Source organism: Lissotriton helveticus, chromosome 1_1, assembly GCF_964261635.1.
Source record: "Lissotriton helveticus chromosome 1_1, aLisHel1.1, whole genome shotgun sequence".
NCBI lineage: Eukaryota > Metazoa > Chordata > Amphibia > Caudata > Salamandridae > Lissotriton > Lissotriton helveticus.
The window spans coordinates 1,653,843,171-1,653,867,556 of NC_136057.1; the positions used below are offsets into that span (position 1 = coordinate 1,653,843,171).

A 24,386-nucleotide genomic window follows, 5' to 3' on the forward strand; every position below is an offset into this window, starting at 1 on the left:
GGAATTCGAGATTATCAAAAAGGAAGTGGCAGGGGCCATACCCCTTCAAGGGTTCGACCCTCAAGGCAACACCGTCCTCACAACGGACGCCAGCGACAAGGGACTGGGTGCAGTCCTCATGCAAGACCGAGGGCGAGGTCAGCTGGAGACGATCTGCTTCGCCTCGCGCACACTGAGTGAGACGGAAAGGAAGTACAGTGTGATAGAAAAGGAGATGCTGGCGGTGGTGTGGGCCACCACGCGCTTCCGACAATTCCTGTGGGGCACCAGATTTCAGCTACGGACCGACCACAAACCACTACTGAGAGTGCTGACATCGAGTGGCCACGCAGAGGCGACACCCCGGATATCGAAGATGTCGCTAAAGCTCTTAGAGTTTAGGTATGATGTGGAACACATACCAGGCAGCAAGAACAAGGTAGCAGACTACCTGAGCCGAGCGGCGGCTATGGAACCCAGTGAAGAGGACAAGGCATGCACGGAAGAATGGGTGGCACTGATGGAGGATCATGAAAGTGTTATCAGCCTCCAGGAATGGACACAAGCGTATGCAGAGGACCTGACGTTGGAAGAGGTGAAAACTTACATCACTCATGGATGGCCGGATAAGAGACGGGTTCGGAAGGAACTCAACCCCTATTTTGAAGTGAGGGAGGAACTCTCCCTGGACAATCAAGGAACATTTGTATATAGAGGAGAGAAAGTTGTCCCTCCAACGAACATCATACCCCGACTGCTGGACATGCTGCACGAAGGGCACCTGGGCATAGGGAAACTCAAACTGAGGTCCAAGCAGAACTATTGGTGGCCGGGAATGGACATGAGAGCGGAACGACATGTGAGAGAGTGCGTGAGGTGCCAGGGCGCAGACAAGACACTCAAACCCCTGCGCCCTGCATTGGGTGCATTCGAAACTCCAAAGAACCCCTGGGAAGAGCTGTCTGTCGACATCTTAGGCCCCGTCTTAGACACCCAAGGGGTCCAGAAGTACGTGTGTGTCCTTGTGGACAGGTTCTCGAAATGGCCAGAGATCAAGATCGAGGAAACCATGGACACGGACACCATAGTGAAGTTCCTGGCAGACACTTTTGTAAGGGAAGGCATACCCAAGTCTGTCCTCAGCGATAATGGACCCCAGTTCCGATCGGAAAAGTGGGACAACTTCCTAGGAAGGAACGGCATCCAAGCGAAGCACACATCAATATACCACCCCGCGGGAAACGGCCAAGTCGAACGCTTCAATAGGGTGGTGATGGGGTCGATCCAAGCAGCCATCTCAGACCACAAAGACTGGGAGAAGGACATATGGCACATGTTGTGGGCGTACAGGATCACTCCCACAAGTACGGGATACAGCCCCTTCCAGCTGCTGCGCGGCCGAGAACCGTTCACTCAGGACAACCGGGTGTGGAAGGAAAAGACAGTAGTAAGTGAATGGTCCCCTGCTGTGGTGCGGGCTAACATTGAGAAGGCCAAGGCAGTATACACCAGACATTATAATGCCCGGAGGAACGTGCGAGACACAGAACTCAAAGAAGGAGAATGGGTTAGAGTCAAGCTGCCCACTCTACAAAGAAAAGGAGAGAGCAAATACAGCAAGCCCCTGCAGGTGAAGGAAATTAAGGGAAGAGCGGCCAGGCTGAGTGACGGAAACATATGGTCACAAGACCGCATGGCCAGATGTAACAAGATCCTAGTGTGGGACTGTGAAAGGGCAGGCGGAGAATCAGAAGAATGCGAGAGTGAGAAGCGAGAACATCAGGAGAACGGGATCACATTGAATGAAGGAGAGCAAGGTCAAGGAGAAGCAAGGGACAGAGAGCAGGAGATAAGAGTTGAGGAGAATGGCGATAACAGAGTCAGACAAGGTGAAGAAGAGAACAACACCACCCCTGCGAGACGAACACGGAGTGGTAGAGCCGTGGTGAGGCCAACGAGATTCAGAGACTATGATTTGAGCGACGGACTGTAAGTTGAAATGTTTGTGCGAAAAAGGGGAGATATGTAGAGACGCTCTAGATGTTGCACGGCACGTCGGCGGACGTGACGTGCAGGCGGCCAGGATTGGCTGCTGGTGTTGGGGGCGTGGCTGAGCGCGAGAGCGCGAAAGGAACAGAAAGAGCGGGCGCTGGAGCGAGAGGCTCGGTGCTCTTTGGGATTATCAGAGTTATAGCTAATAAATAATTGTTAACTACAGTAAGGGCTCAGAGTCATCATTGGAGTCTGCCTACATCATTACAGTTCCCTGTAAATACCAGGGGTTTGGTGATCGAGGGATAGAAGATAAGCTCTGTGGTGAGAACGTGGGATGAAAACATGATCTGCTAGATGTCTTATTTGCTCAGCTGCAGCAGTACTTTTCATACAGAAGTTCCTTTCAAACAGATGGTGCTAAATCGTTTTCTGTCAACAATTGTTTATGGAGGGCTGCAGAGGAAAAACAATAGATAATATGCTGTTTATCTGTAACTGTTATTTCCAATAAGAGTGATTTCTCCACGTTGTAGTTTCTGAACTATAAACCAGTTCGCATATAAGACAATACGTGGTAATCCTCGTCACCTTTAAGAATTTAGTATACATTATTTTGCTTCTGAATAATGGAAATAAATGCAGACTAGGGTTCACGCAATGCGAGGAAACACCATTTCAAGACACTTGCTTTTCTCTGTACCAACATGACTGCCATGTTTACAGCTGTCAGTTGCTAGGCATCAGAAACATAGAAAAGAGACGAGCTTTTTTTTAAAGACTATAGGTTTCCTCGACTCTCTCAGATGGAAATAAAGCGGCGCCTCCATTTTGGAAAAGGAACCGTACAAATTCAACCTACGGGAATCTAGAATACGCATCAATATTAACGATCAGACTCTTTGAAGCATTTATGATTATCACATTGGTTTAAAACAGATATTTTTTCAGTTTTTCATAAATACCTAGCATTAGTCTAAATCAATATTGTATTAAAAAATAATGTATGGTTAGTTTGCTAAAGGCGCTCGCAGTCAAACAACTCATTTCGCTAATATGTCCTTAGTACCTCGTGGCACAAATTTGCGCTTACCCAACTAAAAAAAGACAGCTGATTTGTTTGGGAGATGGCGCTTAATAACAGACGTTGCTTCATCGCGTCAAGACGTCACGGTGGTGACGTAGGCGGTATATATAACGGCAGCTTCACAACAAGGAAGTTAATCAGAAAACCGGAAGAGAGACAAAGGCCGCGGAATCAAGTGAGAGAAAGATACCGAGGGTGTCAGGAAAAGAAAAACATCAGGAAAGGGAAGCACAGTACACGAAGTGGGAAGCGTACGGGTCAACATGAACAACAAAGGTATGGCGTTGTCCCGAAGGGGCGGGGCTTGAAGCAACGGAGTGGGGACGGCACAGGGTGATTGTGTTGGTACCCACTGATCCCGTTTAGTTAGCCCGGACTTACTATGGGGAAGAACCGTAGCAGGTTTGGAGGCGGGCGCGTTTATTCCCGGCCAAAGCAAGGTTGTCGCAGCATTGGGCGGGGTCTCCGCACTCTGCGGTTTTTTTGAACACACGCGAAATGCTGTGGTGCGAGATCGAAAAGCAAATTGTAATACGGTGTCGGCGCTGAATGTTCGGAACTCTTCCTAATCAGTTAGAAACTACCCCCCCCCCCCCATCTGGGTATATTGTTTCTAGTGTTAATGGACGATCTGTGCTGCTCTGTGTCTGTACGTTATTTAGTGTCAATGGAATATTAAATGCAATATCGTATATTAAAGGGCAGTTCTGACTTGTATTAACGACGTTCTTGATGACTACTCTAGGGCATTGGCCTTTTTTTCCTGGTGCCTCTTGCTGACCATCCCTTCATTTGGCTTGCGTAGTAGTTTCTGCAGCCCTTAATGTCACTACTCAAAGCCGCTGACGGTGCTCATTAACCCTCTGCAGCGTGATCTTTACGCAAAGCCCCGTTCAGTCTGTAATCTCTGCTTCTCATTCTAACAGACTAGGCTATGCTCACTTCCCATGCATGGTCCCGACTGGTTAAGAGTTTAGTTGCCTTTTTAACTAACATCCAGTGGTTGGTTCTTCAGTGTACGACTCCGCCGTATAGGTTTTTCCCTGCACAGGAATGTGAACATTTGCGTCAAGTACACACACATCTCCCTGATATCTGAACTATTTAGGCTCTTAGACTTTAATTTTATGACCCAGAGTGTGTAACAATGTGACATAATTAAGGGATGATACCACTCCTCCCCCTGAAACTATAATGTAATCCATGCAAAAACAACAGTTGATGGACAGAATGCAGAACAATGTCATACATTCACCCCAGTGCAGAGATCTGGGCCTAAATCAGTCGTTTTTTGCTCACCATGCCTGCCGTTTCAGTTTGGAACCCAGTCATATGCAAATCAGCCTTGACCCTGTGTCCCATGGGAACAGTCCAGCTCGAACTGCCAAGCCAGGTCCTCCCTGGCCTGGAAACAAGCATCCGGGGACCAGTTTCAGGTTATGCCAGCCATCCTAGCCTGAATCCAGTGGCACAGTGAGAAAAGGACCCAAGTCTTGGCATACCCAGCCCACTTAAGGTGAAAAGTGTTACAGCAAACAAATGATGGACTGAATGCTGACAATGCAAACATTCTCGCCCAGTCAAAAGATCTGGGTTAAATCTATTGTTCTCTTGCCCACTGAGCCACCAGTTCGAACTGTGCCTCGTGGGACCAGCCCAGACCGAACTGCCAGACCAGGTCCTCCCTGGACCGGAAACAGGCATCCAGAGACCGGTTTAGGGTATGTCGCCTCTTAAGGTTCTCTTAAATCAGTCAGCATGGTAGGCCACATCCCCTAGTCCTCTTCCTGCTTTTAATCCCTGCGTACATGCTTCATACGTATTTCTTTGGCTATCCCCCATTTGGACACATCTCTGAGCCAGTCCACGTATCTTGGAGTTCTGCCACCAACCATTTTATAGTTATGTGTTGATTTTCTAACAGTAGGCAACGCAACACAACCTTTGTAGAAAGTATATTTTTTTTACCAGCAGATGAGATCAACCCCTGCAGTACCTGTTGCTTCGTGGGGTGTACAAACCAACTGGTAACTCTGTTAACGTTTTCTAGCACTGCGTTACAGTAGGATGTTGGGGACGGAGAGAACCATACAGTTTTTTTTATTTTTATTTTCAAAAACCTTTATTGAAGGCTAGAATTATTGACCACAGCATAGTGCTTACATCCCTGGACGGGTCGGCAACGCAAAGTAGTATCATGCATAGCAATATAGGTGGGAGAAAGGTACACTGCAAGCCGCCTACAACTGCTACGGGCTGGCCGCGTCAAGTGGGACATGTTTGGCGATTATCGTTAAAGGGTCGTGAGTATCTTGAACAAACCAGGAGAAGGTAACATTACCACTTAAGCATAGTTAACATTAAAAGTTTACCATTCAAATTACATAAGCTGTCTGTTGAGCCCACAAGTGACTCTGCCATAGACCCTGTCGCCTCCCTGGGAGTTGTGCCCTGGCCTAAGTGAGATCCAATATGCATAAGTTCCCATTTTTCATGTACCCCATCGTCACCAGTGCGAGGCTCAGCGGCTGTGTCTGTAGCGGTGGTCTGCTCCAGAAGATAGGTTTGAAGGGGAGCCCAAATGTCGTGTGGATCAGAGGAAGGCTGTAAGAGCTCGGCATAAATGTGTAATTGGTCTTGGCAATACATAAGATCTTGCAACCAATCCTTGAATTTGGGAGCTCTCCCTCTTCCCCACCTGCAGGCCATTTGTCTCTTAGCGAGAAGGAGAGCTAGGGAGACATAGCTCTGCACCTTGGCGACCAGCGTCTCAGTGTACCCTAGAAGTGGGGTTAGGGGGTCGTCTTGGATGTGTAGCCCAATCATTCGGTCAAGCGCCGCTAACACCTCCATCCAGTAGCTTTGTATGGTTGGGCAGTCCCAAGCTAAGTGTCGAAAGTCTGCTCTTTCACTACTGCAGCGGTCATTGTCGCGAAGGTGGAGGCGTTGCAAGCGCGCAGATGTGCAAAAAGGTGGTGAATGTATTTGTAGTGAATGATGCGCAATCTACTGCTAGCAGAGATCTTTACAGTTTGGCGGCAGCAGAAGGAACATTGGTCATCAGTAAGTGGGGATCCCAGGTCCTCCCAACGGACCCTGGCTGAGGGGGGGGGGGTCATACGTGCGGTCCCTTTGAGTGGAGCGGTATAGTAGTGACACGTGTGTAGGGGCTGTTTGCCGTAGGGGGGGACATGATGGGGGGAGCTCCTGCAGAAAGCACGGGGTGAGGGTCCTCCCAGCCTGTCGTAACCTGGATGGAAAGTTTCCAGAGGAGTTGGCGGCAGCCTCCTTCCTGCGTGACCGGGAGCAGGTGGGATTGGCTAGATCACGCCAAGCGCTGGTAGTGCAGTGTACAGTGGTGGAGGCTAAGCGCCTCGGGACGGTAGGTGTGCTCAAGTAAGCGGAGCCCGGGGTTGGGGCCACACATCTGTCTTCTATCACAAGATTGGGCATGTAGGGGTGGGGGGATTTATCCAGTTCGCCGCGAAGTGAGCCTGAGCACAGCTGAAGTATTACTCCAGGTCTGGTACTTCGAATCCTTGAAGGGTCGAGTGAGTGTGTCCCAGCTCAACCTGGCTTGTTTCCCACCCCAGATAAGGCGAATGAGTTGAAGGGAGATTCGCCCAGCCAGGGAGATTGGTAAAGCAATCCATCTGGTGATTTTCTCAGTTAGTAGATCACGCGCTCGCCCATAATTGGCTATCATCAAATTACTCAGATTGGGAGTAATGACTATGCCGAGATATGTGAGTGTCTTCGTACCACGTGAGGGGATAGTTTGGTATGAACTGCGTAGTGGCGTTAGTGAGGGGGTAAATCCGGGACTTTTCCCAGTTTATATTTACCCCAGAGAAGTGACCAAAAAGAATGCGCAATCTGAGAATGGGGGTGAGACTTTCTTCTGGGTTGCGAAGATAAAGGGTGAGGTCATCAGCATATAAAGATATTAGTATTTGTCTCTGGATAGATGAGGGCGTGGTCCCAGAAGTGCTGTCGGACTTTGGCAGCCAGAGGTTCAATAGCTAGGGTAAAAAGAAGGTCACCCTTGTCTAGTACCTCTGGATATTGTAAAGGAGGAGAATCTCGCGCCATTGACCATGATGCCCGGCCTGCAGGCCAGTATATAACCATTTAATCCAAGCTAAAAAGGGAGCGGGGAACCCCATACGTTGCAGGACAAATGCAAGGTAATCCCATTCTAGGGAATCAAACGCCTTGGTGGCTTCGAGAAAGACAGCCGCAGCGTTCGTATCAGGGTCAATGTCTTGGAGGACGGCAAACAGGGTGTGCAAGTTGTGAGATGTGCCTCTGCTTGGCACAAACCCCGACTGGTCGGGAAGGAACAGGGCAGTCATGAGGGGCTAATGCGATTCGCAATCAGTTTTGCTAAAATATTAGCATCAACACTTATTAGGGAGAGGGGCCTGTATGAGTCGCATTGCGTAGCCGGCTTGCCTGGCTTCGGCAGGGATATAATTAGCACCTCTCGCATTGTTTGGGGCAATATGCCCGTTTCACGGGCCTCCTCGAAGACATGCTGAAGCATGGGGATGAGTAAATGGCGGTAGGTTGTATAGAATTCGGACGGTAGGCCATCACGTCCTAGGGCCTTGCCGGATCGTAGTTACATTATAGCGGATGTGATCTCCTTGTCCTCATGATGTGCAAGGAGAAATTCCCTCTGAGTGTCTCCCAGCCAGGCTATCGCGGTGCCCTCAAAAAGGGAGTGAAATCAACTGGTTGCGTCCTGTGTTTATTGTACAGGGTTTTGTAGAACCGTTTAAAGACGGCCACTATATCTGGGGTGTTTCTGTGTAGCTGACCATCTTCATCAAATATTTCAAGGACGATATTGGAGAATCTAGGGGGCGAATCAGAGACCTAAGCGCTTTACCTGGTCTTTCCCCTCCCCATAACGGCAGGCTTGGTGGTATTTCCCCCTGAACTTACATTCCCTCTCGGCTGTCTCCTGATAGTCAGTGAGCAGGTCTCTCGGGTGCGCTCTCAACTCTGGGGTGGGTGCATTATGTATCTGTGTTTCCGTTTGTTTGAGCTCCAGTTCTAACTTACGAAGTGTAGAGCGGATATCTTTCAGGATCCCCCTCACTTTTGGCGATACAAATACTGTGTATGATGGCCTTAAAGGCCTCCCAGACTGTGGAGTATTGTGTGACAGAGTTGTCGTTTTCGGGGAGAAAAAATTGGTGATTTCCTGCTCAGGTTCTGCCTTGAATACTTGGTCTAACAGGGCCTGCGGGGGCAAGCCCCAGAACAGGTATGGTAATTCTTTGTGAGGGGGTGTAAGAGTGATGAGCATCAGTGAATGGTCGAAGTATGTGCGAGAGAGGTAAGAAGTGTGCGACAACCATGGGCTTAACCCTCTAGTGAGAAGCCAGCCATCTATTCGCGACCAGGAGGAGTGAGCAGTGGAGAAGCAGGAGCCTTCCTGAACGTGTGGAAGAAGGGCACACCAGACGTCGATCAGACCATGATCATTGATAATGTGGTTGAGGGTGTGATGTGCGTTGGAGTAGTGATGGGGTTGCAGGTGTGAACGGTCTAGCGTCGGATCCAGGGTAACATTAACATTTTTCAAATGGGTTGAGCCAATGTCAAGAATTTTACCCCAGAGAAGCCGAAAGAATTCTGGATTGCCAGTGTACAGTCAATAGCAGGAGACAAAAGTTATAGACTGAGCAGCCAATCTGCTCCATAGAATATTGTAGTGGCCTTGTGGGTCTGTGTAAGACCCGATGGGGGTGTAAGAGAGTGTGAGTAAGGGAGTGTGAGTATCACCAATATAACCGTCCCCTGGGCATAAGAGGAGTAAGATGAGCAGCACTTACAGGTCGTCCATCAGGACGCGAATGAAGTAGGTGCGGTGGGGCTGAGATCTGTCTCTTGGAGCATAGCGCAGTGGCCATTGTGTCGATCTAGGTAAGAGAGGATGTGTCCGTGCTTACGAGGGTCTCCCAGGCCACGTACGTTCCATGTCGGGAAGTTATAGTTAGGGGGACTAGGTCAGGTCTCCATGGTGGTGTAACGTAGTGGTGGGTAATTGATGCTTACTGAGCTGGGCATACATGTGCTAGTCAATTCAGTAAAAAGTGGCATAAAACAGTCCCTTTCCCCTCCCACAACAGCAACCCAAACCTGCTGTCGTGTATCCCGCCCTCCCCTTTCCCAAAGTCCCCATGTTCCATACTCCTGTAGAAGTCCTCATCAGCCCAGAATGTCTGCGGTATGGAACTGCTTGTGAGGGGAGCACCACACCATCTGCAGGAGAGGCCCAGCGGGGGTCTTGCAGCAGCCCACGTCACGGGGCTCAGTGTTCCAGGCCGTGGGTCAACCGGGATCTGTAGCTATGAAAGTGACCAAGTAGAGATTGCCGCCGCAGAGTCCTCAGGGTGGGGCAGAAGCTTTACTCTATGTCCAACGTGCCCCCATCGTCAGTGGGTCAAGTGGAGGGGGAGGGACGGCTGCTTATACACTGGGCAAGGTTTTAAGAAACTCGTATACATGTTGAGGGTTAGTACAGAGTGTTTCACCCGGGTGAGTGACTTTGAGGTGCGCCGGGAGGAGCATGGCTTACTCTATGTTCATGTGTTGCAGTTTTTTCTTCACTGGAAGGAACTTTCTGCGCCACTCGTGGGCGGCCATTGTGAATCCCAGTTATAGTGAGACTTCTATGCCTTTAAAGAGCACCTTCTTGCGTTCCCTGGCGAGTCGCAGGGCGGTGTCCTGATCCCTATAGTTAAGGAGCCTCGCGAGGAGGGGCGCCAGGCACGGGGCGTGAGGCCAGTGAGCGATGCACTCTCAATGATGAACGGCGGCAAAAATGCCTCTCTTCCAAAGGCGGTAGTAAGCATGCGATCCACGTATTCTTCCATCCTGGCAGTGGACTCCAGCACCCCCAGGATTCGCAAGTTATTGCGCTGCGAGCGTGATTCCAAGTCTTCGTTTTTTTGTGGCTATGAGTTTCAGGACCTTCTGTCCATGTCCAGCGTTGTGGTCGTGGTGGAAGTGTCATCCAGGTCAGAATTACGTTGCTCCGCTTCCTTGAGGGCTTCGTCCTGTTGGTCGTTTTTATGCGTTCGAGTGTCTATGCGGGCATTCATAGTGTCCATTTTGGTTTCGATGGAGGACAAGCTGGACTGTATGGCGAGGAGGAGGACTTGCAAGTCATCCGTGGATGTGGGTTGGTCAGGGGCGCAGGAGTGTTCTCTCTCAGCCTGCATTCTTGTGGATTTCCGGGCCTTGAAGTTAAGTTTAGGCTGCTTACCATCCGTTCTTCCCATTGTGGAGTTGGGTCCAGTGGGAAGCAGGCTGGCTACTGGGGTGGTGCTGCGGTGCAGCGTGAGGGGAGAATGGGCCAGCTGAAATGGACGTGTGCTAGATGAGGCCTGCGGTCGTACAACACTTATCACTGGGGTCAATCGGCGTGTGAATGCGAAAGACTGGAAACCTGGGGCACAGCAGTCCGTCGCAGGCTGTTGGTTGGACGTGGGTGGCGCCGTGTGGGGAGAGAGAGCTCTGAATTCAGGCCGCTCCGCGCCCATCTCAAGGTGGCAGTCAGCACGCAAGTGGGTGATGAGGCCGTTCCTTTGGAGAGGTGAGGGGTGCATTCGGTTGCGGCAATAAGATCAGCAGCAGGACCCCCCCCCCCCCCCCCCCCCCCCCCCAAGAGTCGAGGTGCCAGTCAAGAAGGGAGGCAGGCCTGGGGGGGGGAGAGAGAAACACAGTCAGCCGCCAAGTAGCAAGGATGCCACGGGGCCCTACCGGGCACAACCGCACAAGGCCGCCCGCATCAAACAGTTCGTGGTGGTGGAGGTATGTCAACTCCCCAGGTGCAGCAAGGTGTTGCCAAGCAGGAAAGTCAGTTGGGCCCTGGGATGGCCAGGGTTCACCTCTCCCCCAAGCGGGCGCATCAGACTGGTTCCTCCAGTAGCCCAGCACAGGCAGGTGGCGTTGATACTTCCAAGCAGGCCCCGGGGGCGCAGTAGTGCAGCTCTTCAGTAAGCCCAGGGGACTGTGGTATGTGTCGTAATAAAGACCAGGTTATTTGAGCAGGGAGGGAGCAGGCAATGGGGAGCAACGGTGCGTGCCCACCGCCACAGGGAAAGACTCACCGGGTGCCAGGAAGAGCAGTGGCAGGGCCACCCTGAGCGGTCTCAGCAGACGCCAGAGGTGCGTGGTGGGCGGAGAGCAGGTTTAGAAGCGGCATCCAATCATGAGGTGGCACTCTGTGGGTCCGAAGGTGTGGCTGAAGGAAGGGCGTCTGGCGGGCAGCACACTGCAGGTGAGCAGTGTAGGGCTCCGCGTAACAGGTGTGGGGCAGCAGATGAGGGTGGGGCAGCAGATGAGGGCAGCGGACGTCTCAAGCAGACTCACCGGGTTCGGCGGGAGTGGGGTGCTTCTGTAGTCGGGGCGAGCCAGCCAGCAGCCGGGGGCGATGCAGGCCCCCAGCGGGACCGTCAGGGGCCGCGTCGGATCAGGGCTCTTCATTCCTCTGCCAGGTCCCACAGCCCGCGTCGACTGCGATCCTCTCAGGCCACAATTCAGCGCCGGCACAGCCCACGCTCCCTCTGCCGACAGCCCTCTGTGCAGGATCTTCAGGGCGGGCAGGCTTCGAGGTGGAGCGTGGGTCGCAGGCGCTCACCGCGAATGACACGGTCTAGGGCCTTCCAGCCGCCGCGGGGGATATCTTCTGCGGAGACAGTCGCGGGCCCCCAGGGTGTTCGCTGGCAGGCAGGGCGGTCTCTCCTCACGGGCCGGAAGAGGCGCAGGAGCCAGCAGCCGTCACCGGCGACGACGTGGTGTCAAGGGGAGCTGGCAAGGCGTGCTGCGTCAGTGAGTTCAAGGGGCTGCGATTTCCGCAGCAGCCATTTTGATTCAGCCGGGCTAGGGGGAGACAGTCTCCGCAGTCTGCAGCACGATTTGGGGAGATATTTCCCCAGCAACAGATAGCAGATGGTGTGAGCTATTCCTCCATCGGTTTTTCAGACTTGTAGGTCCAGAAATGAGGAGGAGGACAGATGGATTGTGTCCTGAGCTGCAGGAGCCTCGCGTAAGTGCGGCCATCTTGCTTGGTGCCCTCTAGCGCCCCAGAGAGGACCATACTATGTGTAGAAAGTCTGCCGCCAAGCCTGTGCACACCTGTCAGTCCACTTAATATATATGGTACATATGGTTTTGGAGAGAAAGGTGCTTGATGTACGTAATTGTATTGTATCAGTTTAAATCTAGCTTTGGAGCTAATCGTTCTCACTCCTTCATGTACCCGTTACCAGTCTTTTGCAGTCATCCGCTCCTCTAGCACTCCCTCCCGTTTTTGTGGATGTGAGGTGCTGCAGCTGGAAATTCCTCTTTCAGTGCCTTATAGACATGAATGAATGAAATAAGCATTTATAGAGCGCATAGCTACCCTAAGGCATCCCAGCGCAATGAGATGTCTGTCCTCCTGCCATGTCCAGCAGTGTCTCCACAGCACTGGAATGTTGTGGTGCTTCTGGGAAGATCAGCCACAAATCACATGCTGTCTGAGATCTTAGCCATCTTTTAACTATTGACCATGGGTAAAAGGAGTCTATAGCATCCTTCCTTGTAATAAAACATCAGGATTTAGGTCCCCCACTGTATTACAGCCCCCAACGTTGTACCAACATAGACTTGGATAGTTTAAGGTTACATGTCTGGGCTATAAGCTGCCTATCGCAGCAGCCATGTGACCTCTGCCTCTCACAGTGTGCACACCTGGTGTACAATATAGGGTGTGCCCAGGGGACCACCCACCCCCAACAAGATGGGCAGCAGGCTTATGTTGAGAGCCCAACAGGAACCTTTAAAAAAAACTTATAAACCACAATTTTTGTTCTCTAGTTGTCGTCAGGGTCCAGCCAGTGAACAGCATGCTGTAAGTTTGCTGACATATAGTACAGCTCCATGTGGGGTACCTCTAGTCCACGACAGGAATCCAAGTTCTCTTATGCATGTACAATCCAATGCTTTTTTGCTTTTCTGCCCACAGCAGTTGAAATGCAAGGCTATACTCCTAAAGCAGTGTTTGGGAGTCATATTTAGTTGGCTCTGCAAGGCATAGAGGCACAGAGGAAGCATGATAATTTTAACTATGACTACCCAACCCATCAATGACAAAGGGAGCTTTCCAGAATCACACTGCTGTGCACAGCCCCTCGACCCCTTCCTAATATAAAGATCCAAGCACTTCTGTATGTGCCTGTTCTATTACTAAATACTTCACTCCGTCCAGTACCCAGGGGAGCCCCACTTGCGGAATTGCCCCATTCGGAATGCCAGCCCACCCAGTGGAACCATTTTGAATTTCGCTTGATTAACGTGGATATTTCCCTGAATTCTAGCATCCCCTTCAGTACAGAATATTTTGTCTGCCTCTGATCTATCAGAGCATCATCTGCATATAGGAAGACCATATGCGTCTGTGTTAACGAGATCAGCGAAGAGTTCTCTCCCCATCTACATCCAGTCTAAAACTTGACCATTAGGGTACGGACAACCTGGTCAATGGAACTGGTTTTAGATCTTAATCCTGCCTGAAGGTGAGCAAGAATATGATTTTCATCAATCCATTCTAGTAATCTTTCCAGGAACTGTTTACCAAATTCCTTTTGCAAATGGTCAAGAAGACTGATTTGTCGGTAGTTGGAGGGAATATTCAGACTTCCTATTGTAAAGACTGGGACAATCTGTGCCCCTTTCCTAGTAGCAGGTATTGCTGCACCAACCGAAATTATATTAGAAACCGCATTCATGCAAGTGACCCAGATACTTGGGTCAGATGTAAAGAGATCAGCTGGAGTCTTGTCCAGTCTTGGGGCCTTTCCATGCTTCTGGGAGGAGACTGTGGCTGCTGTCTCCACTAAAGAGAACAACTTGTGGGGATGGCAGCTCAAAGATACAGATGGTTCCTTCCTCTCTACTAGTGGTGTTCGGGTCAGGTTCTCGAGCATAGTAGTAACGGTTCTCAAAATGGTCAACCCATTCACATGGCAGGAAGGATGTCTCCACTGGTTTTGCTAGGTTCTTGCTACCATAGTTTACTGAAACTGCCAAAATGTACTTGAGTCATTGATAGAGGCATCTAAGAAATCATCCTATTTATTATAATGCCAATTTACCTTGGCTCGCTTCACTTCGGACATGACATTCTACACTCCCTGATCTCCTGACGTGCTTGTGTTTTTTAATTTATTTTATAAGTTGCTTTCAGGAGGTTGTTCCTTGCTTCAATACACTAATGTGAAAACCACCTATTCTGACTGACCTTCTCCGGGACCACTGAACTGGGAGAGCATGGACGAGAAACGAGGGACCAACTTCAGCAGTCCATAGGCAAAGTAAAGTTCTACTTTTTGGCGGATGGCCATAGGAAGAACGTTGCTTGCCTTCTCGTGGCACATGTCCTAGTTAATACCATTCAGTTTGCAAGTTAAGATCAGGTCACCTGCAATAATGATGTAATGGGACTGGGTATGTAGAGTCAGAATCTAGTCCAATAAATAAAGTGATGGAGAGTCCTTTGTATATCCAGGGCTTCATTTGTAAACTTTAGTTAATAGGATGGGGGTTTTCTTGGTAATGGTATTAACACATGGATGCCAGATGACTGTGGGGACCTCCCCTACGGTTCAAGACAGTGTGGTATTCCCCCCAGTAAGCAGCCAACCTCGTAGATATTATTTCAAGCTAAGTTGGGGTGGGCAGGTTTAGGTTTTATGGTTTAAAAATGTCCTGGGAGAAGAGGGTCAGTGAAAGGGCCACAGAAGACTGCTGAAGTAGTCAGCAGCAGTGTTTTCCCTGTCTCTAGTCAAGTCACCAAAGGAGAAGGATATTTGTAGTAAAAAACTGTATGAAGTATTGTTTAAAAGTATGATAATGCGCCTTAATTCCAGAGAAGTGAACACTGTCACAGATGTTCTTTTCATCAAATCGAGGTGATATGGTGATAGTGAGTCCACAAGGACCACTGGGCATTGTTCTTCTGACTCTTTAAAGGAAAATGAGGATTACTAGTTGAGAGTGGAGCTCTCATGAGGCAGTTTCACAGTGAATTGTTTCTCCTTCAGTAGATCAGAATAACATTTTCTGTTTTAAAGTGGCCATCCGGTATTAACTATAACGCTTAGAAACTCGAGGTTTAGCTTCGAGTAAATCAATGGTACCTGGAAAAGCACTTTGTAATTGGTAATTTTTCTTGAGCTGTACTAGGATCCGTAGAGACTGTACTGAGGTTAAATGTTAAGAATGTTTGTTCAGTCCTTTCAATCCCTGACCTGTCCTGGAACCGTATCTCATATGGGTAAGCAATAGTTACCAGCGGGATTATCTGACCAGGTTGAGATTATGTACCCTGTGCTTTATATGATGGCTATTCCAGAGCCAGTTAGGCATCCAGCGACTCTTGATGTGTACCCGTGAGATGATTTCTCTATACAGTCCACTCTGCACCTACTGATATTCTATCAATTTTGCTCTGGCTTTAGACCATCCCTTTTATTGCTATCCTCAAAGAATATCAATGTTATACACTATAAGTCAGCTATGTTCTACTTGGAATTTCTCCCATCTTCGAGTGTATCCTGCTTACTATGTGTAATTAAGCATAGGAAATATGGCTTACAGAGCAGTGTGTATGTTTGATTAGCTTATTTTCTTATGCTTCAAACCTTTATCTGTACATGATTTATACATACTATCTGAAAGAGACAGTTAGTTATGGATTCCTCACCTTAGAATTCCCCCCCCCCCCCCCACTGGATCCTGAGAATATTTTCGTCAGCAGTACCCCTGTGTGTCGATAGGTGGTGTTAATCAACTCCGCATTATTCATTGGCGTCGTGGTTGCCGCGATGACTTTGGAGTATCTACTTAGCTTGCGCCCTCGTGCGCTGACGTCAGTTCTTTCTTTTTCTGCGCCAGCCAGCGTAGATCCCGAGAGCGGTACCCTGAGCCACTTTTTGATTCTCTTTTTACAACTTTTGTCGACGTCTTTTCGAGTCCTTCGACTCCTGGTGCATGCAGGGATGTCCCGTCCTCGAACCATCTTCAAGGCTTGTGGCTCTTGTTACAGACTGATGTCTGTTACCGACCCGCACCTTGTTTGCCTTTTGGTGCTTGGAGCGCGGCCACGACCGGAAGTAGTGCTCCAACTGCCAGGTCATGAACCCGTAGTCTTTGCGGGAGCAGTCCTGAAAGTTTCTTGAGGCCCGACAGTCAGCTCCGTGCTGTTCAAGGTCCCGCTCTAGAGGGAGGTTGCGGGACCGGTCGCGGAGTCGTCACCACCATTCTTCATCCAAGTCTTCGGGTAAGTCGAATCCAAGCGTCTTGAGACCCTCACAGGTGAGTAGTGCGCTATATAATCCCTTGATTGATTGAAGCATAAAAAGAAGGCAAAGCAGTACCGTCGCTTTTCGCGTTCTCCCTGTCCGTCTGCCGATGTGACGCGGAAGGCAGTCGTCAGGCTTTACCTGCGGAGCCAGTTGGGTTGGAGCCGGATCGCCCCTGCCCAGCTTTGCAACTTTTCTGTACCCTTGCATTCCATCTTCGGGCAGCCAGACTACGCTGGCGCGCCCTTGGGAACTCTAGGCCTCCCCATTCAATGTAGAGCCGGGCCAATGTTGGTACCAGCGCCGACCGGTACTTTTGCGCCATTGATCTCCCCTGGTGTTCCCCATTGGCCCGAGTGGCTACCAAGTGAGGGCGAAGAGGACTAGGCGGAGTCTGTGGACCCTCTAGAAGACTAGTAAGAACCGAACTGGAGAGGAGTTTGGTGAGGCCAGTAGTCTGAACACGTCCCCAGACCGGGGCATGCTTTCTCCCCCTACCGTGGCTACGGAGGAGGGTGTATCTTACGCAGTGGTGTTGCGTAGGGCGGCAGAGGCCCTAAACCTCGAGCTTCCTACAGTGGCAGTCAGGGCTAACTTCCTGACCGAGGGGCTTCAGCCGACAGCGGCCTCTTCGGAGACCCTGCTGCTGCTTAACGAGGCTCTCAAGAACATCCTTTTGGGCCCTGGTCCAAGCCCAACACTGGATCCTGTGAATAGGATGATTGCCAGGTGCCACTGCCCGGCCTTGGTGACTCCCCTCTCCTCTCACAACACCCCTCCCCTGATGGCTTGTTGGTTCAAGCCTCTACTTCAAGGGCACATTCCCTATCCCACCACCTGATAGGGAATCCAAGAAGCTGGGCCACCTTGGGAAGAAGATGTTTTCTTCCTCCAGCTTAGGACTGTGGTCAGTAAACACCACATGTTTCTCGGGCTGTTACTCCCACTCTGTGTGGGACACGGTTGCGCAGGTGCTGCCACAGTGTCCCGAGGACGCCCGGGCCGTGCTCTCCCGTGCTGTTGCCGAAGGGAGAGACGCAGCGAAGTTCGCCAACCGGTGTGGGCTAGACACAGCCAACTCACTAGGCAGAACGATTTCCACGTCGGTAGCATTGAGACTCTATGCCTGGTAGATGTCCACTGGTTTTTTTGGGTGATGTCCAAGCAACAATTTTGGTCATGCCCTTTGGTGGCCATCGCCTTTTTGGCGATAAGGCAGATACCGCGCTTAAGCGCTTTATGGATTCTAGGGCTACGGCCATATCCTTTCGTGGCAACGGAAGGGATGCCCCACCACGTCCCGGCCAGAGCCACCGGCCTGCTCAAGCTGGCCAGCTTCTGTGCAGCTGGTGACATGGATCCCACCTATTACTTCTCCAACAAGAAGTTACAGCTCTCTTGGCCAAGGGAGCCATCGAGCGCATTCCTGCCCCAGAAGTAGGTTGTGGTTGTTGTTCCCACTACTTACTGGTGCTCAAGAAGGACAAGGCATATCTTGGCTCTCAGGAATGTCATCTGCTTCCTCCAGAAGGGCAAGTTCAAGATGTTGACACTGGCTGATGTTGACACTGGCTCATGTTGACACTGGCTCCTGTCCAATCTGCTCTCGACCATGGAGATTGGATGGTAATGTTGGACTTGCAAGACTCTTATTTTCACATTCCAGCGTTTTCTTCGGTTCACGGTAGGCCACGAGCACTTTCAGGTTGTGCTTCCATTTGACCTTTCCAGCGCCCCTCAGGTGTTCACAAAAGTGCGCCGATCAGGGGTTACAGTATTCCCCTATCTCAACAACTGGCTGTTGAAGGTGAACTAGTCTTCCACCTCCTTCATGACATCTGCCAGGCAGCTACGTGGGCTTCACTGCACACGTTTACCAGACAGTACTGCCTTGACAGCCAAGTCCGGAGAGACTGCTTGTTTGGCCGTTCTGTTACACAGGACTTTCTGGTGTAAACTTAATTCCTGTGGTTTCAGTGGATGCAGCATGCTTGACGGCACACCAGACTCCTCATCCTTAAAGTATGGCCCTTCACCTTTGGCACTTGGTGCCACAAACTCCGCTAGCTCCAGTATATGCTACCGGTGCCACAACCCAAGAGACCGGACATATTGCCTATCATGGAGCTCCCACCACTAAATCGATCAAGAAGGGCGGCGGAGCACCTCCTACAAGAATGAAGAATCTTTTTTTCGTGACTGACTTCAGCGAAGATCCTTGCCTGGGAACAGACCGTCTAGGACCATGGACCCAGACTTCACGCACTAAAAGACCTAGTGGGCTAGACATTGTCCCTAATGGGCGCTATACTCTCCTACTGGATTGCCTTCATCAGAGGTAATTTAGTATTACACGCTTATTAAAAAGACTGGTAGCATTGCATCTCCAACTCCCCTCCGTAGAACTCTCAAACAACTTGACAAAAGTGCTTCATGCTAAATGTTGTTCGATGGGACCCTGTTTACCTTTAACAAATTATCGTGTATCAAGAGGGAGAGAGTGGACAAGATAGCTAGTCCGTATCCCCGGGTTTATATGAAGTTAATCAAAAGAAGACTAGCTTGAGTAAAAAAGGTTAACAAAGATTATTAATTTTTAATTCAAGGACTCAAGTATGTTTCGTCAGGGGGTAGTGGCACCTGGTAGGTGTGCTCATAAAGCCCTCACCCACCATCCTAGTTGGTGGCATGCTTCATCATCGGGCCCACCCAGTGACACATTGCGTGTCCCGGGTGTGCTTCGACGCCTGATTACAGCGGAGCAGGTATATCGCTGAGTGTGCGGTGAAGAGTGTTAAGGGATGTGAATTAAAACGGCTTGGCGGGGGTCCCAGTACCCGCAGGTGAATTAGACTTTAATACCTGGGCCACCGTCAGCGGTTAAAAATAAGGCTGTTGGATGTTAGAGGCGAGTTACGACCTCCCACATCCTGAGACGGGTCAACATGTTTCAGCCAGTGCCTTATGAATATGCTGGCTTTCTTCAGGACGAATTAAAATATGTGTGAGTGATTAGAACTAGTGGGTGTGTAATTCAGACTATGTGTATACACGCCCTAAAGTGTTTTTCTATGTGTGAGAGGGGGATTCCCTTCTCAAAACACCTGTACATGTAACATGTAAGGACAAAACATACAAGGGGAAAAGAGAGTCACTCGAATGTATTGCTTTATATACATCTGACTGCCGACTTTATAGCGATGTGGGTGCAGGCTATAAGCGGCTACAGTGTAATGGTCTTGGTGGTACCATTATGGTGAGGTTTGCACTGAAAGTTCGGGGGTGGAGTGGCTAAAAGACGGTATTCACAACAATAGTGCATGAGTGGTAAAGAAAGGAAATACACGCAAGAGTTCTTTCTTACGCTAGTATTCCACTTCATGACTGTGAAGTGGCAAGGGTTGGCCCTGTGGGGGAGAAAGAAGGGTTTGGCCACTTAGATTGAGGAGACCTGTAGGAGAGAAAAGCGCTTACCAGAGGTGAAGGTGGTGGTTCATCATACTCACAGAATTGCTGGGCAGAGCCTGCTTTGGACCTGTAGTGCCTCCTTCGCAGAACCGGTAAGTAATGGCCATTGCTGCTGGGGTTTTGTACTGTTGTTGATTGAATAATTGTTCGCACCTGTATTGTAGGGGAAAGGGTAGAGAGACTCGATCTGCCGAGTCATTGCGCTTGAGAGGGCGCACAGGTGCGTCAGGAAAAATGGCGAGCGTTCGCGCATGCGTGGTACTAGACGCTCGCAGAGCGTTCGCGCATGCGTGGTACTAGACGCACGCAAAGCGCATGTGCGGACGGTAGTGTTATGTCCGCACATGCGCGTCAGGGGAGTGCGCGCATGTGGTATAGTCGCGCATGTCCTGGCGAATGATTAGTGCCCTCATCATGCTAGGGGCTTGCAAGTATAATGGATTGGAATAAGTACTGGCACATTGGGGGTATAATCGGAGGACCCTTGTGGCAAAATGCCACAACGATACCTTGGCCACATTCATGGATGGAGTTCCAAAGCCTCAGTGTTTAGAACTGTGGGGCTCTATCCTCAAGGGGATATTTACAGGGGGTTCCTGGTAGGGTTGGTTCAGCAGGTGGATCAGGATGGACTGGAGGTATAGTCCTTGGGTCACGAGTATGACAGGGAGTTCCAGGGAATGGCGTCGTTAAGACCCTCAGTAGCTGTAGAAAGACAATATATCCATCGCTGTTCTTTACCCAGAAGTCTCTTGTCATTATCAATTGTGCTTTCGGGGATTTGCTCAATGATTGTCCAGTTTAAGTCATTGGGTGTATGACAGTGGGTGATGAAGTGGTTAGTTAGTCTGCTCACATTTTTCTTGCATCTTATGGTGCTTCGATGCTCAGTTATTCTGGTTTTAATTTTGATGAAGCATGCCACCAACTAGGTTGGTGGGTGAGGGCTTTATGAGCACACCTACCAGGTTCCACTACCCCCTGACGAAACATACTTGAGTCCTTGAATTAAAAATTAATAATCTTTGTTAACCTTTTTTACTCCAGCTAGTCTTCTTTTGATTAACTTCCTACCTTTAACAAATACCTTTTAATGGGCTTCTTCTGTCTCTGGAGGAAACGAACGTCTTCCACTGCTGTACATCAAGCAGCATGAAGATAATGACATGTCCTGGGCGAGTCTGCCTTTGTCATCACGCCCATCACCAGACCTCCCTGTAGTCCAAGCATTGTTGCCCAAGCTCTCACTGGGGGGGCTTTCTCTACAACTCCATAAGACCGAGTATGGCTCTGAGCACCTTAATCGAAAGCTGCCTTTTGGAACGTTATTCACATACCCATCTGGGACAGGGCCCAGCTAGTAGTGTCTAACTTGCCCGACCCGCTTCAGCCTCCTTTCTCAGAGCTTGAAAGGGGTGGCCAAGCTGCAGCAAAAAAAGGTCATCTAGGCCAGGCTGGACACAGCAGATTCTGTCACTATAGCCATGGGAACCTCCATCTCCCTTCGCCACTACACATGGCTGAGTAGGTAAGGCTTTTCCCAAGAAGTCCACTTCGCCCTTATAGACCTCCATATTGATGGCTCACGCCTCTCTGAAGAGAAGGCAGTCTACTCATGCGAGCTTCTAGGAGAGAAAGGCAACAACAAGATCTCTGCCTCCAAACATAACGGAGAGACTAGCAGCAATTTAAAAAGAAACAAATTAACAAATTGTGGATTCTCCAGGGGTTATCCTATTGAGGCAGAAAGCAGCATGCTTTTCAGCAACAACACGAAGGTGATGAGTCGTCGAGACCCATCTCAAACTGTGCATCTGACTTTCTCTTATTTCAGATGACTGGTTCCTCAGGGCTATATCTCCAAAGATGGTGTTACACCACCTGCAGGTCACAACTTTGTGTCATTTGAACTAGGTTTTTCCATCAATTAGTCCAAATAACACCATGTTCCCGTGAAGGGCAGTACTAGACACTACATTGAGTCAAGCCATCCCCCTGCACAGTAGGTTCAGGGCGTTCAGGCTATTATTCCATTGTTTCAGAACAGTGCACATTGGTTTTGCACCTACATGTTCTGCTAGCTTCTTGCATTTTGTTGGCCACTCAGAGGCTGGTAAATGAGGGACTTCAGTGGTGCCTCCGCAGGCAGTGGACCTAACATGGTGGAGGTCTTCAGAGTTCCATCACTATCTCCAGATACACTGGCAGATTTGCAGTGCTTGAGGGTGGAAGGCAATCCAATTCAAGGGACGCTGGTCCAGCCCACGCAGGCAGTGTCATCTGTAATCCCACATGTCTCCATTCTAAGGTGGGTAGCCCACCTTGAAGAACTTGAGATCAAAGGCCTTTTTCCCCAGAGCAGCAGATGTGTGCTCAAAGCCTTTCTGCTATCTCTTGCCAGTCTGTCCATGTCCTGACGGACAGTACAGCCGTGAGGTGGTACATCACCAAGCAGGAGTGAACTAGGGCCGCAGCTTCTCTGCCTGGAAGTGGTACAACTATGGTCCTAGTCGAAGGACCATCAGAATTGGATGGTAACCACCCACCTGGCTGATGTACTGAATGTGCACAAAGTGGTATTTGATTCTCTTCGGGCTTGATTATCCAACATTTTACTCTTTTTCCTTACACTGGCTGAACAAGAGTGCGCACAAAGTGGTACAAAAGGGGGTGGTGATAGACAGAGCATCTGAACCAATCAAACACACACACACCCAGTCAACAGATCTGGGTTTAATCCATCACCGTTCTTTAGCCCACTCTGCTACCCCAGTTCAGACATGGCCATATGCAAATCAGTCTGACCCTGTGCCTCATGGGAACAGTCCAGCCCGAACTGCCAAGCCATGCCTTCCCTGGACCGGAAACCAACTTCAGAGGACCGGTTTCTGGCATTTCAGCCGTCTTCAGCCCGGCTTGATTGAATCCAGTGGCAAAGTGAGCAAGGGACTCGCGTCTGAGCATACCATGGCGACCCCCTTCTGTACTGCTTTGGCCACCATAAGTTGGCAGGGTATGCTCAGACATGAGTCCCTTGCTCACTTTGCCACTGTTTTTTAAGTGGTTATTGCAACAGTAGAGCAGTCCCACTGGTATGTACACTTGCAATGCACGTTTAAGAAGAAAGGCGATGTTAAAAGAAGTGTTGCACCTCCTTGACAGGTTTGCTATTGTGACATAAATGTAATCCCATCCATACTACGTTACCCGTTCATGTCTTAAGAGGTTAGACAGGCCAGGAGAGGCACAACGCACATTTGAGTCCTTGGATGGTGGCGGTCCAGGTGCCAGCAGGAGAGGCATTTAAGGGTGGAGTCTGTGGGGGGGGCAGCGATGGCATCCCCAGCGCCGGGCACATCAGTACTGGGGAAGTTCAATGAGGTGTCATCTAAGGCAGTCAAGCAGTGTAGATAAGAGATGAGAGGAGTCCAAATGTCCAGGTGCTGGCATCAGATCCCAAAATTTGCCCAGGAGTTTCTGGAAGTGAGCTGCATCACCCAACCAAGCTTTCACTGTGGGTGCCGGTCCTCGCCCCTAGTAAATGGACAATTTGCGTCTGATGTAACCCAGAAGACACACCGGGGGGGGGGGGGGTCAGGATTGATGCGCTTGAGTGTGATGGCGCTAATGGTGGTGCAAACACCCTGCCAGAAAGCAGAAACTCTGGAGCAAAGCCACGGCAGATTGGCGAAGTCCACACCAGTAGCAAAACAGCGTACACATCTGTCGTGATCTAGTAGGCCCATCTTATGCAATGACTTAAGGGAGCGATCGAGCCGGTGCAGATATTTAAAATGTATGAGGCGCAGGCGATAGTTGGGGGAGAGGCGCTTAATCTGATTACAACAATATATCCATTGTTCCTGAGGTATGTCCCTGCCCAAGTCTGCACTTCAAACGGTGTGAGCGTGCTCTGTGCTAATGGAGGATGCGGCTAGTGCGAGGGCATATAATCTGGGGACCATCTTGCGCGGTGAGATGGAGGTAGGAACAAATTCAAGGCCAGCATTGACTCGAGGGGCCTGAGGAAACGCTGGGGTGGCCTGTTTACAGGTCGCTCTGACCTGATAATACAATCGCTTTTCCAATGGGGCAACGCTATCTAGAACTGTGAAGACCATTTCACCTTCTAATTCTGAGCCCCACCGAACTTCAGTTCTCTCTTGACAAACTGGTTCTCAGAACCAGGGCTGCTTTTCAACCCAAGGTGCCTATGCCCTTTCATCTAGGCCAATCCATCATTGATCTGCCTTCTTTCCACCTCTACATCCTACTAAAGAGGAGGAGCAGACACACAGACCAGACCCCCAAAGAGAGTGGGCCGCTCCTGTTGACAAAAACAAGTAGTTTAGAATTGACCATTGATTTCTTGGGTATGCAGGCAAAACCAGGTGAATGCAGTACACTAGGGCATTCTCGCATTTGATCATTTTGTGCAATAAAGAATGCTATGCTTTGGCATGCACTGTACCACTGCAAGCCATTGGAGCTCATTC

General features: G+C 50.0%; 1 protein-coding gene across 1 annotated transcript in view; it reads left to right on the top strand.

Moving 5' to 3' along the window:
* Positions 1–3,152: 3,152 nt before the first annotated feature.
* Positions 3,153–24,386, top strand: part of DAZAP2 (DAZ associated protein 2) — a 37,810-nt gene continuing 16,576 nt past the window's right edge. The window contains exon 1 of the mRNA XM_078688856.1: positions 3,153–3,334. Within this exon, the coding sequence (XP_078544982.1) occupies positions 3,322–3,334 (13 nt within the window). The 5' untranslated portion in view covers positions 3,153–3,321. The remainder of the gene's footprint in view (positions 3,335–24,386) is intronic.